The sequence below is a fragment of the Dermacentor andersoni genome, chromosome 4, assembly GCF_023375885.2.
Source record: "Dermacentor andersoni chromosome 4, qqDerAnde1_hic_scaffold, whole genome shotgun sequence".
NCBI classification, from domain to species: Eukaryota; Metazoa; Arthropoda; class Arachnida; order Ixodida; family Ixodidae; genus Dermacentor; species Dermacentor andersoni.
Genome location: NC_092817.1, coordinates 55,413,627 through 55,433,626, shown reverse-complemented (window position 1 = coordinate 55,433,626; position 20,000 = coordinate 55,413,627). Strand labels below are relative to the sequence as shown.

The following is a 20,000-nucleotide window of genomic DNA, read 5'->3' as shown; positions in this document are numbered from 1 at the left end:
GCGGGTTTCCCGAACACCGCAGGCTACCAGAGCGCGAGGAGGAATGATGGATGACATGCGAACGCGGACTCGCCTGACCCCAGACTGCCGCTGGGCGGGCTCGCCCGAGTTCTTCTCTGGAAGCAGTGCCGGGTGCCTGCCTGCAACACAGTCGGTGCGCTTCCGTTTCACCAGGTCCCCGCAGCGCGCGGCCGCCGCGTGGCGCATGTCCATGCTTACGGATACGGAGGGCGTTGATATGAGTCGCGGCAGTTACGTATCGGAATCCCAGCCGCATTCAGACCGGATGAGGCGATGCTCCTCTTTCTGCTATGGTTGAGTGTCTTTTGACAGAGGTTAAAATTTGTGCATAGCTTACATTTCTAATTCATTTCACATGTGGGTCTTTTTTGTCTCTACGTTTATCTCGCATATTAGGCAGCCGAAATAGTATTCTTCAAGGTAATTAGCTAGGTTAAATTTAAATGATTCTGTAAAGGTTGATTGAAGGATCTGTCCCTATCATCCCATCAGTTCGGTGGATAATATCACCCGTGACTCCGAAGCCACCTGCTACGACATCGTTGTGCACGCGCCTTACTTTGTGCGCGTCTCACTTTCTCTCCCCTTTCACTCTCGTTCTTTCTTTATCCTCCTACACACACCTCCCCCCTCTATGCAGGGTAGCTAACCAGAACTACCTATGATTTAGATCTCCAAGACCTTTTTATACGTTCTCTCTCTCTCTGGAGCATCCATGAACTAATAGTCGGTAAGAGGCAAACCGGCTAGTGCAGGGACAAACTACCTATAATACGACGATTGTGTAAAACAGGAGGAAAAGAACACACGCGAACGCCTGACGCTCAAAATACGCTTTTACCTTCTTGGTATGGCCGCGGAATTATCTTTACACGAGGCCAAGAACGCTTTACTAGGCTTTCTCCGTGTTTTTGATCTGACCTGCGCTTTGCTAGAGCTGCGTGCAATTGCGCGGCTTGTCTGCGTGGTTTACCTCTTCTCTATATAGAACATGGTTTCTTCCAATAAAGTCAGTGTACGTGGGCCAGAAAAAAATGAAGTTTCCGCTTAACTTGGCCGTCTTTTCTTACCTCCTTTTAGCGCTTCCGCGGAAGCACAGAAAAAGTAACAGCAGTTCCAAACGAGACGTAGTTTGCGCATGCTAGTTTTCAGTATACTTACGCGAAATCGAACGACTTAGAATACCTAGGACCAAACACCACGGAGCATGCGGCTGTTGTTTTTACGGCTCATGTACTGCACAATTTCGTAGAGAAGCTGGCTGAAAGGACTGCTTCGAATCATGGTTAAACATCCGGCTATAGGAGTACTTCATTAAATAATGATTCACTGAACTTAGCGCATGCGTCTGCCTAATGTACTTTTTGGCGGTAATGCACGTTTGGAAAGCATGATAAATGCATTAGAGCGCGTGGATGGGAATTGTGAGCGGTCAGATGAAAATTTCCACCATGATTCTAGTCTCTTCTGCATATAAGCACGAGGTTACGTGGAAACGTTGAAGACATTCAAGCAATTAGGATATTAGGATATTTGTTATCAGATGGGCTCGAGGAACGCCAATAAAACTGTTTAGGGATACTGCTTACAGGATCAAGTGTTAACGATGGTAACGTTGTACGCTCATCGCTCTAGGTTTAAGTTTCTTCAACGAGAAAGCGTGAAGGAAATAATCATCCGAAGATTACTACTCTGAGGTGAACTCGTTTGAGCGCGACTGGTGCATGCATCGAATCTCTGCCCACATATCGCTTTCTAACCTTCATCGCTGCCCCTTCTTTCTTCCCTGACGAGCGCATTTCTTGTGAACCTCTGTGCTTTCACATGTCTGTTTCTACGTTAAATAGTTTGATGAGCCAGAGCGGTATTAGAAAAGTATGAAAAGGGGAAGCGCAGAGGAAATGAACTAGATCCTTCTCAGAACGGCGATCGCAAAGGTACCCAGAAGCTTTGAAGACATTCAAGCAATTAAAGTTTTTCTGTTATCAGATTGTCAGGAACGAACGTTAAATAATGTCGTCAGAGACATCACTTGCGGGATCAAGAGTGAATGAGGGTCACGTTGTGAACCGATTCCTTTGGGCTTATCAGCTGCCTAAACGAGAGACGATGGAGCAGATTGCGACAAGCTCTACGGCAACGGGGCAGGAGTGTTTCTAAGAGAGCGCGAGCGCGCGCGTGTGAGTCGGCGGGAAAACAAATCGTCAGGAGCCGGATGTGGGCAAGGAACAAAGACGACAGAGACGGCTGGGAATGTCGCCGGGCGTGCGGGACGAATTTAGCCGGGCCCTGTCTTTTTCGACACGGTAATTTAGGTGCTTTGTGGGCCAAGGGAGCTTAAATAAAGGAACCGCGCTTGGCTCGCGTGAAGCTACTTGTTGAGCACCTGCAATCGCACGGCGCGGCCGTTTTAGAGCAGGCGCCCACAGGAGTCTCCCGGCCGCCCGCTCAGGCTGGTAGGCGAAGCAGCACTTAATCGATGAGTACATTTAACCCACACACAAAGGGCCAATGCGGAGCTGTCTTTGTTCGTTCACTTTACTCACTGATCATCACGCCACATCATCAAGCTCTAACTAACTAACTAACTAACTAACTAACTAACTAACTAACTAACTAACTAACTAACTAACTAACTAACTAACTAACTAACTAACTAACTAACTAACTAACTAACTAACTAACTAACTAACTAACTAACTAACTAACTAACTAACTAACTAACTAACTAACTAACTAACTAACTAACTAACTAACTAATTAACTAACTAACTAACTAACTAACTAGCTAACTAACTAACTGAATGATTAAATAACGAAGCCAAGAGCCAATGAAGCTGCGAAAAGCATAGAAGAAATTAGGACCTGTACTATGAACGATTACCTCCCAACGATATTATTTATTTCTTTTCGTCCACCTCTTAAAACTCGGCGATCATTGTGGCGACGTAGGTGTTGCACTTTGGACCACCGACAATGAGCCAGAAAGAAAAGAATTGGAATAGAATCGTTAGATTATTCGAGCCCTGCTTTGACTGTATCCGAGCAGGAACTGGGTGAGATCAGATAACGATAAGGTTATGTACACACTCATCTTCGCCCGTCTTTTATCATTGATCGTCAAGTGTTAACGTTCATCAACTAGCACCCGCTTCACTGCTGTTGTGGCGTCCTTTAACTGAAGTCTATATTCAAACAAGAAATATGAGTTAAATTTACGATAAGCTTGATATCATTACTAACAGAAAAGGGAAAATGAAAGTGGAAGAGAAAATTGTCAGCTTCGCCTGGAAGGGCCAAGAACAGACTGCGATAGCAAGGTTTAGCCTCGCGCTTGAACTTCTCGGCCGTTGTTCTGACTATACGCGGGTCAGATTAACGCGGCGTACACGGATGTGCCAAAATTACGGGCACCCTTAAAGGTTTTAACGCGTCATGTAGAGCCTGTAATGACATAGCACAGGTGCCACTACGCCGCCCGTAAAGAGCCATGCCAGTATAGTTACACCGCTTTCAGGTTTGAGCGCCGATATTGTTTTGCACTTTCAATATTAGGCTGAGAAGATTTAACATAAAAAAGGCATGTGCTGTGAATGTTATATTTCACATTTCATTAGATTTGTTTGTGGGCTGCCATTCTCAGAATTCTGATGAATAATTTAATTAAGAACGTAAAACCTGGTAAGAGCGACTTTAGTGATCGAATAGTGTAGCGATATAACCTGCATATATCGCGGGGATGAGCCTATAGCATATATAATACCTAAATATCTGTGGAGCCTCAGAGTGACGACGCCGCCGAAAATTTGCTTGGAGTGTCCGTGAAATTTCCATCGCAATGAAATAATTTTTGCCGGGGTGGGAGCCTAATTCACAAACAATCTTGACTCGTGCGGTAGTCTGCTTTTGAAACCACGGCAACGGCTCTGGCCATCCGTCCACATTCTTCGGTGCTTACGTTCATGCATATCCCACTTAGCTCATTGAAGTATTAGCGCGGGGCCCTCATGGCCATGATGGCGGGTGCCAGCACCCGTTAGACCGAACCTTATGCGTCACGTGGTACGTGACCATAGGAGCGCATACAATTCACCAATAAACCTTTATATGCTATCTCCAAGTGTCATGGCTGCCAGAGCAACGCACGCTTGATGTGGAGGTTGTGGGTTTGTCTGTTACTGGCCACAAAGTTGTCTTTTCTTCTACTTTTATGTCCCGCTTCCTTTGTAAAGGTTATGAAGTATATAGCAGATTGAAGCCTCATCGGAATTGTACACTTCAGCAAAAGCGGTTATTTCCCCTATGATTTTCTTAGTTTCATTATTACTTCTCATGGTTGATAATAAAAATTGAGCACCTCGATTCTGTGTATTGCCCTCACATGAAAGGACGACAAACTAAGACATAAAAAGACGACGAAGCTCACATCAAAGGATGGGAAACTATATGAGAATTGGAAGCAACGTTTCAAACTGGCGAGAAAAATAGCAAGGTTGACGAATGACCGAAGAGTCAGAAAAGCTGGGATCAGTAGTCAGTGCTACTCTTATGCATACTTGTTTAAAGCGCTGTGGTTACTATGCACCGCTCATGTAACTGTGCTTTCTGCCTATACTTATTCTCACCGAATCCGTGCATTGCGGCCAATGATACGGCTCGACGGTCAGCCAATCAGCAACGAGAGCTGCCTTAGTCATTCTTTTCTTCATACATGACTGTTAAAAAAAGAGGGGGGGGATATAGTCTCTCGGATCCCCGAATTCTCATAGCTGCAGCATAGGGTGCTTGTTTCGCAGAATGGAGGACGGCTCGCTCATTGCGCGCCACTGAGCCTTCCGTGAAGCTTGCATTCACTCGGCGTCAGGCAGAGGGCGACCAGCCACGCACAGTGCAGAAGGCACTCCTTGTGGTTCTTTTGTTCTGGTTGGTTGACACGACGCAAAGGCTTCACTGTGCTGCTCGGATTTGGTGAGACTGTTACAGACGCCACAGTATCTACAACATCTCCGCCCAGGAGAGGTTTCTCCTAGAGTTCCTCAGCAGTGGCGGGGTGCAGCAGCAGCCGTAAAGCACCACCTCAGGTAGGAGAGGGGCGAGGCAGTCCAGTCCGTCGCGGCGGGGGCGCAGAGCACCCGGTGTCCACAGCGCAGCGAGAGACGGCGCCCATGGCACCGGATTCAGAGCGTGACTTGGAGGCCATGGCGACAGCGGTCACGTCGCGCTCGGGCTACGCGCCACTGGGCCCCGAAAAACAACGCCGCCAAAGCTCGCGCCTCGGACGCAGCGCGGATTTCTCTTGTTTTTAACGCGCAATCGGCCACCGACGCCGCCAAGCGTATGCGTGATGACCGTCAACTTGATGACATTTTGTTCTTTTTTTTCCGCGGCAACGAGAGGAAATCAAAAGGGCGCCATAAAAAGAAAAAGAAGAAAGAGAAAGTAGCAAATTAACCGCGCTGAGACGTGTATTAAGCTTTGCGAAAACAGCTGGTTAGGTAAAGGCCAGCACTGACGGCAATGCATACATTTTCAATGGTGACTTTCGGTTCTTTCGGCCTTGGTGTTCTATTTAGAAGGACGTGCACAACAGTAACGCAAGCGTAACAGAATTCTTCCTTAATCATCCAGCGCTACGTGAGAGTCTGCGAAAAACGCTGCCGGCACTGCTTGGCGTCCAGCAATGCTGCAACCACGTTGAGGTATACATGATGCGTGACAGGCACTGTTTTATTTTTTTGTTTTTGTTGCAAGAAACTTTTTGTAGACATGTAATCTACAACTACCGTGGAGCGCAGTGTGACAGGCGCGCCGTCGTTGTTATAGGAAATATTGGTCGTACCACCGGTGGTGGTGGAAAACATTTAATGGCCATATATACAAGAGAGAGTTGGGGAAGGCCTTATTCGTCGCAGCATCGGTGGTGGTGGCGGTGGAAAAGATTTAATGGTCATATATACTAGAGAGAGTTGGGGAAGGCCGTAAGGGCGAACCCCTAACAAAGTCTAGGGGGGGGGGGGGGGTCCCTAGTCCGGGACCCCTGTGGCTTCCGCGGCGGCCCGGGTCCCAGCCACGAGAGCTCTTTGGCTCTCTATGGTAGAGCAGTGGAGCAGGATGGCGTCAACGGGGCTAGCAGCTGAACTTCGGGGCGAAAATAAAGTAAACTAAAATAAGCTATGGTGCATCGTTTAGGCCGTGGGACAGTGGCTATCATGCGGACTTACCATCGAGCAACAGGCTGACTTTATTCTGTTCACCGGAATAGTTTACAAGGACAGACCAATGTATAATCGGAGCTCTCCACTCGAACCATTGACACAGGCCGGCCCTACGAACCATTCTAGCGAGTGCAAACACACATTCTCCGCAGGGATACACACGCGCCCCGATCGTCGCCTTTATAGAATTTCCCTGGTGGAGGAAACCTCATGCCGAATGCTTCCTGTTTGAACGCGTATTGCATTAACTCTGTGCCACACTGGCTTGAAGCCATACGCTACACAACATCTTGACGTGTCCAAAGTATCTGGTTCTTGCACCTTCAATAGAAACTCATCAATTTGGCAAATTCTGTAGGGGTAAGCAACGCGGAAGGGTATGGAAGTGACAGCAGTCGTTTAGTCCACCGACTACACGACGCTGTACTATTAATTATTTCTTATCTAGAATGCTGAGTGGCAATATAAAGGACTGTAAACAAAAGAACCCCCCCCCCCACACACACACGCACGCACACACACAACGTGTCTTCACGTTATTTATGAATGACATGCATTGGTGGAACCGGTGGAAGATACGCATCTGTATAACATGCTATTAGCTTGGTAACTAGATACAGAGCCATGGAAGCATTATGCGACGCTCTACAGAAGGACATGCAATGAGAGAATTTATCATGAGAAGGGTTGAAATAGGGGAGCAAGCCATGCAAGCGCCCTGCCTTTTATTCTCCTTCAGCGACACTTCAACGCCTTCTACATGCGCGATATCTAAGCGCTGTGCAGATACCTAACGCTGCCAGAGCCAAACGACGCATAACCGCCAAGCACCGCTCGAGCTGTCAACTGCACGGCTCGAAAGTGCCGGGGTCAATTCCTGAGTCAGCGCAATATGGTCTGATTGGCCGATTCCGAATTTATACAATACCGAGACGACCCGTGACGTTTTTTGTTGCTTAATATGATTCATAGTAATATCCCATGTTATGATCTCTTTCACTATTGTTTCGGATTATTTCTGCGTGCCTGATTAATGTGCTTATTTCTCCTTTGTAAGCGTTAAGCGTTTTAAATACCTTAGCGCACTGGGTGCTGAAACATCCTGTTTCTTAATTGGCACAAGGGTCGATCCCGGAGTAAGTACAACTTGTGTTTTCCGCTCGTGCCAAACGTCGCCTCTATGGGCTCTGCCAATACGATGCATTTCCTCTGAGATAGCGCGTAACGCAGAAATGGTTTAAATGCGGTCGAGTTTTTTCAAGTGCCTTGTGCTTCCCGACGTTATAACCGACGCCCGTGAAACCCTAAAGAGGGCCGGAGGTCTCGAGTTGGAAAAAACGGGTCCCCGTCAGCGCTGGCCTAGAAACGCCCGCTCACCGCGCTCGGATACGGACCTCCGAATCCTGGTCTGAATTGGCGGTTGTAGTTCTTCTCCGAGAGCAGGCTATCCAGGAGGCTGCTGGTGTTGGCCATGATGCCTCGAGCCGAGCGGCTGCCTTCGGCCTGCCTGCGAGAAAGAGAGAAAGGGAAACGTGTCCCCCTGGTAGCCATTTTAAAGCACTCGGCAATTTTGGCGCGAATAGGGAATTCTCGCGCACACGGTCATCGGAGCGTAGATTTACATTTCAGAACGAAGCCTCCACATTCAATTCTACAACTGTTTTGAACCGCTATCAAGTCAAGACTACTGACTAAACGGTAGGTACCAAGTTTTTTATAGACACAAGGAGAACACTGTTTGACAGTAGCGGCGGGAGGGACAACACCAACCCTCATTATACACGAAAGGCCTGACGCGACCTATAGAGCTTTAACCACGATACAGACCCATAGACCATAATTCCCACTGGAAAGTCGGGCAGGCGTATAAGCACTTGATCCAAAGCATTAAGAAAACCAACTGCTTTTTTTAGGCATACTTGCAGCAGTCTAACATTTCCCTTTCGGAAGCAGGTCTCAACGCGAAACGCTACCACTTGCTTATAAGCGTATATGAGCGCAAATATATGCATTACAACTGTACAATGAAATTCACGATGTAATGCGATGCATAATTACATAAGTGCAATCAGCCCACATGTTTAATTTTGCACCTCCCTTCGTGACCATTCCAGACCTGCGCACGATTAGGTGTCCGTAGGAGTTTCTCGTGAAACTAGAAACAAGCCAGGATGCAGCCATATACGCGTTCTGCGTGTAAGGCGACGTGTTGGCTCGGTGACTTACGCTATCGCAGAGCGTGACACGGACATGCGAAACCTTGCCTGTGATACTCGCCTGCCGTTAATTGTTCTCTTTGTTCGTAGCACGGGTGAGTATTTTTGTCACGGTATCGGTTGACACTAATTCTTCTTAACTCTTTTTTTAGATAACGTGAACCAGGTATGCGACTGTAATAAGTGTTTTCAGTTTATTTATTCAAGCGCCTTTACTTTTTCTTCTTACAATCGTTACTTCTGTTTCCTTTTGTTCTGCCTTTCTTCTTGCCTCTACGCACAGTAGAGGACTATAACACAGTAATTCAGGCAGATCTCACAGCGTTTATCTTATGACAAATCTCTCTGACTCTTGGCTTGACTTTGCTTTACTGTAACTTTAAAAGTTATTCAGCATCGGTCATTGAAGCATTTCATAACCTAAAGTGCGTTTTCTGCCGATTAGGTAAACATTCGAAATGTGTAAAACTTTATTACGTTGCAACTATTGGTTCTCCAAGTGCACGTAGGAGTTCGAATTAGCTGTACGCACTTACCATTCATGACACGTAGGAATCGGCGTTGAGTAAGCTTGGCTACCCAAAATAAGTGTGTGTGCGTATGGTTACTATTTAGAAGTTTGACGGGCCCTTTCATGAATGGTCAGTGTGAAACATAATAATAATAATAATATTTGGGGTTTTACGTGCCAAAACCACTTTCTGATTATGAGGCACGCCGTAGTGGAGGACTCCGGAAATTTTGACCACCTGGGGTTCTTTAACGTGCACCTAAATCTAAGCACACGGGTGTTTTCGCATTTAGCCCCCATCGAAATGCGGCCGCCGTGGCCGGGATTCGATCCCGCGACCTCGTGCTCAGCAGCCCAACACCATAGCCACTGAGCAACCACGGCGGGTGAGTGTGAAACATAGCCAGAACGCTTTCTTTTTCTTTTTTTCGAAAGCGCTTATACAGAAAGAGCAGAAGAAAGTAAAAAAAAAGGTGATATAAATCAAGTGAAGGAAAATTGCCATTGTAAGGAGCGGTCTGGAAGTTCAGCCACTGTTATACAAACCGAAGTTCAAGGGCACAAGGCAGAGCGAGCGCAAGGCGATGATGACGAAACTGAAAGAGGAGTGTGGAAGAAAAAAAACAAACTAACCCGGACTATAGATACAACGATGTTCACATAGCTGCTGGTGAGAGCGCCGGGGAGAACCAAATAAGGGCGGTAAGTGGCATCTTCCATTCCTTCAAACAAACACAGTGAGAATAGATCACTGGGTTAAGAACACTTATAGTCGACGTCTTTACGCGCCCGACTCTAAATTTTCGCTGACCGGAGGGAGCATTGAATGACGCCACAAGAGAAAGTCACAAGCAGAGAGGAACGACACAACGCGTTTTGCGATCGTTGACTTGAAGCGCGCATCAGGAGGCATCTCTCGAATTCCTCTGAGCGCAGGAAACGAAAAAAAATGGCTATGGTATAGAATGCCGAGCTTTTTGTTTTTTTCCGAGAAGACCGCACGGATTGTCATGATTAGGACCGATGCAGGCAGCCCGAGTCCTTAACGGCCCAATGAGGGCCGAGTGCCTTCGTCTGACGAGCCCGCAGCGAAGGATTACGCCGGACAAGGATAATCCCGAGCAACGTCGTGGCCATTGTTCGGTCAAGCGCTCGCGGCGCAATTTGAGGCAGCGACGGCTCAAGGGATTTCAAGACGCGAGCTCGGCCGTGGAGAGTTCGCGAGAGCTCCTCCGGAGTCTTAACTGAGGACGATGCGCCGCTCGACTGACGCGCATTTGTTAATTTGTGCTGCGCTATGGCTGGGGTACGAGGCATGACCGGAGTTTACGCCGGGTAGACAAGCGATGTAGGCATGTTTTCTGCGTATAACCATTGAACGCATGAAGAGGCCAGTTATTTCAATTACTCTCCAAACAATATGTCACAAGTACGTACCCATGCAGTTACCTTGACCCACAATGAATCCAATGGGTGAATATCACCACTAGAAGAAAAAAAAAAAGATTAATCTCGCTAGTGCTGCCTTTTCATATTTATCTTAAGAGCATACGTGTTTGTGAGAAACCAGCGTTATCATCAACCAGCAATGAAATACACCTTCATCTAGGAAAATTGTGGTACCTCGCCGTATTATCGATCAATCGATTTTCAGGGATGACTCCAATTTCATATTACGCAGCACCCGGCTCGTTCGTTGCTTCAAAGGAGAGATGCCGACCACATCGACGCACAGGATAGCTATATGCAACGTGAAGGTGAAGCTGGAGGGTGGTGTTCACTCTATCATCCCCTTCCGTCGGCTCATTCAGTCACTTATCCACGCGGAGTGTAGTATCTCCGAAATCTATCACCTGAGAGTACGGTCTCTCATATTCCTACGCAATGCATGACATGTAACCTACATGCCATGACGTAAAGTTAATGAGTTGAAAACTCATACGCGAAAAAAATAATAATAAAGATAACAAAAGTGAAAAATTTACGCGATGATGGTGTCGAGCGACCTGAGCGGTTCGCCGCAATTTTTGTAAATAATACAATGCGTTACAAAGTTCATTGTGCCATTGGGACAACGCTGAAGAGGATGTGCACTATCCCCTTCTCGGGTGTTCTTGGGAAATGCTGTCATCCAGAAGGAGATGAGGGAGTAGACAAACAAATATTTGCTTTATTAGAGGGTTCGCGAAGTAATCACTTGCCTCACTGCTAAGCTGCATTGCCTTGGTGTCTGTAGTGGCAGTCTTCGCGAAGTTTCGGCAGGCGAATCCGACCGGCCTCGCGCATATGCTCTCGCCTTCGGGTGGGGTAAAGAATGACCCAGTTTCTTGCCCAAAAATGCATTGTTAAACATGGCGAGAGTAGTGGATAATATGTGTTACCATGTGTATGCAAATTCGAGAACCAGCTTATCTTGAACAAAATTTCAGAGACGGAGTTCAATAGACCAATCCTGCACAAAATTTAGGTTCTACAAATCTACGGAAATAAGTGGACAGTATCGCATTAGAAAACACAGCGAGTGTGTGTATCGTAGCCACTTATCTGGTTTAATTATTGACAGCCACTTTTTGATATCCACTTATCTGATTTAATTCTTGTTCATTAAGTAAGTGATTTTTGAGCGTTACTTGAAATCCTGCTGGAGTCAGGTATGAATAATATAAACGTACTATGAAGACGTCTGATAAAAGCACGTGCACAGCACGTGATGGGTTGCGTTAATTTTTTTTTCAAAGCTCGTTGGTTGGTTGGCGTAACAACAGAACGCAGTTCGCACTGTACGTGATGAGCGCCTAAATTATTCTAGGAGTTACTGACCTCTGACCTACTGACAAGCATTTTGCCAGGTATGAACTCCGCAGCTGAAAGAGACCATCGCTTTTGAAAGACCTCCAGGGAGCCAGACTATTCCTGCAAACGTTCTTCATTCATAATGCAGCTAGATTAAAGCGGGAGGACATCCTTTACGCGGCCGCCGCTGTTGTTCAATGTCTGCTCGATGAACCGCGTAGGAGTAAGAAAAAAGAAGAAGATGAATGGAGCAGAAGTGCCGGTAAAATAAGGAAATTACTTAGCTACGAACGTAGATAAAATTCAGATTTCGTACTATGCGAGAAGGGCTATATATGTATATAAAAGAAGAAGAAAAAAATAAAAAAAACGACTGAAGAGAAGTAACGACGATACAAGGCCAAGATGAGAGACCAAAATGGAGCAGAAACTTCAAATGCAAATGTGACGGCACGGAGAACACCTGGCGTCACTGACTTGAATAACCAAGTGCCAGAAAGATTCGGTCTTCAAAACGAGAGCACCAACAACAAGAAAAAATAATATGAAAGCGAAGTAAAGCAGCGGGGAATGAAAACCTTGGGGGGATGATTCATAGGACAGCCGGTCCATTCTTTATTCACTTTTCCTCTTGGCACTTGGCTTCTTTCTGCATCAGCTGAGCGCGAAGCTGCCCAGCACTGATGTTAAGTTTGCGTGCAAAGACAAAGTTCGGAGCCAGAGGAGGACTGTCTTCCCTTAAGTCGCATTAAGCTCGGCCGTCATCAGCAATGCCTTGACTTTGTATGTTTCTTTTAAGTAATGAACATACTCTCCCGTACCTATAGGGCCATGGACTTCGCTGCCAAAGTCGATCGCGCAGTTTCAATCCCTGAAGATGAAGTATTTTTGTCCAAGGTATATGATGAATTAATGGAGCAAATAGACGATATAAATTTAGTGGAAATTAACAGCTCACTCTTTTTGGCGCTCAACACAGAACTGGTAACCGAGAGAAACGAATGCCCTTACCCTGGCCTCAGTTGCCATGTCGTCGACAATATTCTATCCTTTCTTATATGATTAACTGGTATGGTTCTACAGGCAGTGGAATATATCGTCATAGCTATTTACTAGGTTTAGCTGTTAGACTAACTAACTAACTAACTAACTAACTAACTAACTAACTAACTAACTAACTAACTAACTAACTAACTAACTAACTAACTAACTAACTAACTAACTAACTAACTAACTAACTAACTAACTAACTAACTAACTAACTAACTAACTAACTAACTAACTAACTAACTAACTAACCAACTAACTAACTAACTAACTAACTCACCAGCTAACTAACTAACTAACTAACTAACTAACTAACTAACTAACTAACTAACTAACCCGCATGAAGTAAAAATAGCGTACATCAAAATAAACAAATTGATTAATCATGCTTTCGCTTTCTCTTCTATACAAGCGGCTGGACAAAGCAGCCCCTTAAAATGTCTATTCCCAAGGTGAAAAATATTTAAGAAGCGAAAGGAACAATGCAAAAATTAAAAGAAAGATGAATTGTAGAATGTAGGAAGTCGAAAATCAAGGCATCACTTTATTTCTTTGTTGATTATTCCCCCCGCCCCCTTTATACCTTTCAGCTCAAGCACTGCTGCCATCCCAGATGAATCGGGAAAATTAAAGGAATCGTAATAGAATGTTTGCGCTATCCTAGCCGCAGTCTCTTCACCTTATCAACGCAACTAACCGAGCGCGCTCGGCACACGTACACGTATTTCTCGCGAGATCTCATAAGCGACCGTCCACGTTGCCGGAGTATGCACGACACTCCCTGGAGCGGACACAACAGTAACCGATTTGCAGGTAGGCCGCCGCTTAAGCCTCAATGTTCGGCTCATCCTGCAGCCATCGTAAAAGATTCAAATCTCGGATCCGGCGCGTAGCTACAACAGGATCAGCCGTACCTTAACACTACGCGAGGAAAGCCAAGAGTATCCACCCGTTCACACCGTTTTAAATCTTAAACTGCATTTGGCGACACCGTGCTCTCGTGGTTCTGTTTTGTTTCGTTTTTTTCTTTTTTTTCTGTACAAACAGCACTCCGCGATTTCGAAATGACATCACGTCGCCCGAAATGAACAAGAGCGATGGTGTGTCACAAACCCACAGACACATTTCGAAACGCGCGGTTGATAGGCAGTCTGGTCTTGCAGAAATGGGTGCCCTGCAGACGCCGGCGCTAGGCTGGCTTTCTGTCAGCCTTCTTATTTCCTTTCTTCTTTTTTTTAATCCGGAACCACCGGGTAATCAGTATTAGTCATGGCATATCGGTTCCCGTACCGCCATTTAGAGGCATTGAAGCGTGTGAACGGCTCCTACATTTTCATTCGGATTGTGTTTCGCTATTTTCGGTACAAACCGAGGCGAAAGCGCACAGCGCTCTATACGTGACACTTTGCAAGCCATATGTACTGGGGCTTAGTAAAGAAAACAATGAACGAAGAGAGAGCGAAAAAAAAAAAAACGAGAACACCACTCTTAGTTCTCTAACAAATGTCATCCAGGTCAGGGACGTCGCACCACGTCGTCCGTGTCCGCGTCAATTCATTTTGAGCCGAATTGCGGGTTCCGGACCCCCGAGGCGGCGTCTGCGCACCGCACAGCCGGTGGAATGACAAATTTGCCGCCTTTCAGGGGCGAGTGCCACGCCTGGGCTAAAGGCAACAACGATGCGTCACAAAGCATGGCGTATTCTACAGGGTGATAATTTTTAAGCTTTATAGAATTAACATAAAGAACAATAGCCTGTTGCACCTAACATAATTGTAGCTCTTGCGCTGGATTATTCATTGCTTGCACGAGAAAGCAGACGTTGCGCGGACATTATTTGCCCGAGAAAAGGAAACAGATATTCAACTAATTAACAAAAATTCAACTAACTATATATAGTATTAATTACGTTGCGTTACAGTGTGTTGGCGGGCTAGTTCAATTATCGTGTGAGAATTACCATGTGAGATTTAGTGGAAGCTATTTTCATACAGTCATCGGGTTCGCAGTGCATTAGTGTGCCTTCTTTAACCTTGTACAGCGCTGAATATGTTTGTTTTTTTATTCGTCACATGAGTGCGCTCTGGTGATCGGATGTTGGTGGTTCCTGCACATGGTGCTCACTGCTCATGTTCTTCCAGATTCTGCTCTCTATAAAGGAGTGACGCCATTAAATGATGTCAGTTGAGAGTAGCGCCTTGTCCTGGTCGTCTCTCTTGTGTCCGTTGTTTTGCGCTAAACATAGTAATTATGGATACTTTACGTTACTTATTGCAATTCACGAATTGTAGGCGATGAGTTTTGCAAGACGTATTTCACCCAGAATGAATTTCCAGAATGGCACCAGTTTGTAGATATGCACCATCAAACTCGCCCCAAATATGCACTCTTATTCCACATACTCTCTTTAACAAAACGCTGCCTTAGGCATTGAAGCACGAAAGTAGCTGGAATGACAATGTATTTCGTTGCACTTTTTAAGAAATAATGTCTAGAAACTGGTGTCATCCTCGAAATTCATTTCAAGTACATACGTTTTGCAAGCTCACGGGTTACAATTCACAAATTGCAATATGTGTCATAAGGTAATTAATTAAAAATAAGTGTGAAGGTAAATAGAGAATTTTTGTCAAGTAGTTCAATATGTGTTTCGATTTCTAGTGCTAGTAATGTCCGCCTCTACGAATAATCCAGGTCAAGGACGAGAATTTTGCAATATGCCACAAGCGATATTAAAAAATTGCGATTTAACAATTGGTGCACCACAAAGGTCTTATTGTGTGCTGAAAGACAGAGGGGAAATTGCTCTAAATGCCTATGCATATTGGGACAGATGTTAGGGGCAAATACTACGAAATTGTTACCTGCTTGCGCATTTCTTATCAATAAGTTTATTTATATCTTTATTTATTTATGTGCTATACTGGAGATGTTAGCAAAACATATGCAATGGACCTATTCGTATGGTTAAATTGTTGAGGGACGGAAAAGAGAAACCACCAGCTCCACTTCTAAATCACAACAGTGTGTTCTAAGATTTCTAATTTAAAAGATAATCAGTAAAATAAATTTATTCATAAGGTTGCTAGCAATTAGAGTGAAATTCTCGGTCCCTTTGGCACAACTGAAGCGTTGAGGAAGGAATATTTTCTTTACCTTTTTCTATACTATTTTGTGATCAATTGCAACGCATGATTGAGGACCTTAACCGAGAAAGCGTAAGAGTAGGGTTTAAGATTAATATGTAGAAGACAAAGGCAATGTTCAACAGACTGGTGAGGGCACAAGAATTCGTGATCGCCAGTCAGCCTCTATAGACTCTGTCCAGTATTACCTTTATCTAGATCAATTACACATAAAGGACACTTATCATGAGCAGGAAATTTACAGAAAAAAATAGATGGGTTGGTATGCATACGACCGGCATTACCAAATCCTGACTGGGAGCTTGCTACTTTCGTTGAAAAGGAAAGTGTACAATCATAGCCTTCTACCGGTGCTAACATATGGAACAAAAACTTGGAGGTTAACAAAGAAGCTCTTGAACAACATAAGCACCGCGCAAAGAGCGATGGAACGAAATATATTAGTCGTAACGTTAAGAGCCAGGATGAGAGCGGTGTGGATCAATGCGCAAACAGGAATAGCCAATATTTTAGTTGACACTTAGAGAAATAAAATGGAGCTTGGCAGGCCATGTAATGAATGCGCAGAGCAGATACCCGGGGGACCATTAGAGTTACATAATGGGTGCCAAGGGAAAGGACGCCCAGTCGAGGACGGCAGAACATTAGATGAGGTGATGAAATTAGGAAATTTGAGGGCGCAAGTTGAAATCAGCTAGCGCAAGACAGTGGTAAATGTAGACCACTGGGAGAGGCCTTCGCCCTGCAGTGCACATAAAAATAGGCTGGCGATGCTGCTGCTGCTGATGATGATGACGATACTTTTTTTCGAAAAAGCTTAAACAACTCTAAATTAAAACGACTAAATGCTGGGGTTTTACGTGCAAAAAGCCACCATCTGATTATGAGGCACGCCATAGTGGAGGACTTCGGATTAATGTTTGACCACCTTGGGTTCTTTAATGTGGACCTAAATCTTAGTACACGGGTGTCAGCGTTTCACCCGCCGGGATCGAACCCGCATCCTCGACTTCAGTAGAGAGAGAGTGAGAAAATAATGAATGAAAGGCAGGCATGTTAACCAGGACTGAGCCCGGTCGACTACCCTACACCGGGGAAGCGGAAAGGGGAGGGAAAGATTTAAAGAAGAAGAGAAGGTCCACTGTGAATATCGCCAGCGTAGTAAAGTTTCCTGCTTTATATCCACTGACGGTGACTCAGTCCGGATAACAGACGGTCGCTAAATCCGGTAGCTTTCAAATATCGCAGCAGCCCTTTTGTAGCCTTTTGTAGGTGCGATATGCGAGATCACGGTCCCAAGGTCTTGTTCCAGGATAACGGTTTTCTATTTAATTGATTTAGAGCTGTGCAGAGGTCATGTCCTTCGTTTTCAAAAAAGTTGGGCAGAAGCACCTCACTAGGGCTACGTCTTAGCCCCAGAGATACCGCGGCGGGTAAAATTTATTTCTTTACTGCGATTCTGTCTCAACTACAACAGCGTTGCGCCTCGGCCGAAATGGAACACAGGACGGCACACGTCCTTTCTCATTTTCGTTTGTCCCTGTCTTCGGTGGTACAGTTGAAACTGCACCATTACCAACTTTACCGATTGGCAATCCGAGTAAATAGATTGGATAGGTGCCCTCCTGCGATAGTACTATAGCTCGACATAATTAAGCGGACACTTGTAGTCAGCGACCGATATCGTTTTCACGATATACACCACCACGCACTCACACTCATGCTTACTCACACTCACGTTCCTATGCACGGGCGTTCGAAATGACTGGCGCTGACTCGTCTTCATATTAGCTTCCACCTGACGCCCTTCGTCACTCACTCGTACTCGTACTCAGGACGAGTGAGCACGAGTGAGTACGAGCGAGTGTACTCATGTGTGAGCATGCTGACTATATAATGGTTAGTACTAGGTTCTATATGGCACCACTGCTGAATGGATCTTCCATTTCCGCCACCTTGGCCGTGAACGTTGCTGGCTAACGCTGCCAGGGCTGGGTCGTACATAGACGTGTATCGCTAAGTGCTCAGGAACGTGAGGGGTGTGACAACCAGCCGTGACTCAATTAGTAGAGCTCCGCTCGCGTTATACGGGGGCTGCGGGTTCCGCGCCCATAGCTGGCAAATTTGTTCGCTGAGACATTGCTGCAATTCCCTGAAAAATGCAGAGCTGCTCGTTTTTCTTCGATTTTATTTACACAATATGCCTCGAGGCACATTTACTGTATTAATAAAGATGCATACATAGTAACAGACGCACAAAATTGTAGCCTAGCGTTACAATTAGTAGACATTTTCATTTTACGAAAGCTACTGTTTCCAGCGCTTTCTTTCTGTTTGCGCCCATAGGCTTCCAGGTTTAGCCGTTACTGAGAAAGACAGGAACAAATAAGATGAGAAAGGCATGGAGGTTAACAGGGACATAGATATCCCGTTCGCTACCATGCACTGGGGAAGGGGCGAGGGTAGACAGAAAGATAAAGAAGAAAATCACGCACAGAGAAAGATAGGGAAATAAAAAGAAGCCCGCACGAAGGAAGGCGAGAGTGTCACAGTTGCTCAACTAGGTTCCTGTGGTCAAGCGACCTGACTGCTACGGAAATGCAACACTCATGCAGGAGCCCGGGCGCACGCTCCAAATCTTCCTTCGCCCCATCCTGGACAGTGTACGCCGAAAGTGCTTCGACCCTGGTCACGCCCCAGCAGAGATTAGCTATCAAGGCTCTACGGGATTTTCTCGTGCACAGTGATTGGATGAATGTTGTAGATCGCAGATTATGTGCATTTGAAATTTTGTCCATGTTTCGATGGCCTGTACAAGCTTGTGTTGTTTTTGTACCACCGCATCATTTTGCTCTCTTGATTTGCTGTGAAATGTTTAGTGTTTTGATATTTAGACTACAGACTTGTTATGAGTCTGTTGTCGGGATATCCGAACTTTTCTGTGACAAAATTTCCCATATGTCGCAGGAAATAAAGGAGAGAGATAGACAGAAAGCAAGGAGAAGAATGAAAGGGAGGTCAACCAGATGAGCTCCCGGTTTGTTGCCCTACACTGGAATAAGAAGGAAAATGACCATGGGCGCTCAAACCGAACGAAAGCGCAGTTACCTTGCCCACAAAAACTATACTAGTGCCAACATCTTATATGATCATGCCAGTAAATAATACAAATTTGGCAGTTTCGTACGAAGCACATACGAAGTACTGCGAAGTATTGCCAATACAAAGAATTGACATCTACAGCAAGGTTTAGCACTGGCTCAATTGCCTCGCCCCCGCGGAGCCCCTCATCACGCGACCCATGCGACTGGGGATTGCAGTCTCCAGAATCAGTCCATTTTTCATTACACCCTCCCCGGTATTCGCCTAGTTTACTGTTACATTGTCTCCTAGATCGACCCTGTATACGGTTATAATTTCATTTTACTCGGCGAGAAACCTACTGAGTAGGTGCGCCAGGTCTCCCGGCGGAGGCAAGCAATACTTTAATAACAGAATTATGCACTTAGGAGCGTATACATTCGTTGCAGTAGAAATATTTGAATACCGCTAGTTGTTTGATTGCGTAACCCCTGAAGAACACAGCTGGTCACCGGTCACTGGCACTCATATAGGAGTAGAACAGATGGCTGTATAAGTCAGTTGGTTAAAATACATGCTCTGTCCTGTGGTTGTTAGGATAACGAAAATTCAATGGCCACGAAGGCCCGCGAAAGAGCCAATGAAAGCTGTCACTTCAAAGTAAGTCACTAGACTTGAGCGATTCGGCCGGCTCTGGACTAACTTTACCGCGACAGCAGTTACTTCTCTAAATCTCCCAAGCCCTTCTACCTTTCTGCAGACCTCTTTAAATCCCATGCAAACTTCCCCAACTGAACACCAAGATAACGCAAAAAAAAAAAGTAAGGATGACACCATTACGACGATGCGAAAAAGACTGCTGCGTCAGGCACAAGCTGTCGTATGGCCTGCTATTGTCTGCGAAATGCACAAGAAAACGCCACTGCTCTCTGGGTTCTTTGTCGCCCACCGCTACGAGCCCAGTTACAAA

General features: G+C 45.6%; 1 protein-coding gene across 1 annotated transcript in view; it reads right to left on the bottom strand.

Moving 5' to 3' along the window:
• The window catches only part of LOC126537195 (gamma-aminobutyric acid receptor subunit alpha-6-like), a 55,475-nt gene that overhangs the window by 23,844 nt on the left and 11,631 nt on the right, over positions 1-20,000 (bottom strand). The window contains exon 2 of the mRNA XM_050184385.2: positions 7,631-7,743. Coding sequence (XP_050040342.1) covers positions 7,631-7,743 — 113 coding nt within the window. The remainder of the gene's footprint in view (positions 1-7,630; positions 7,744-20,000) is intronic.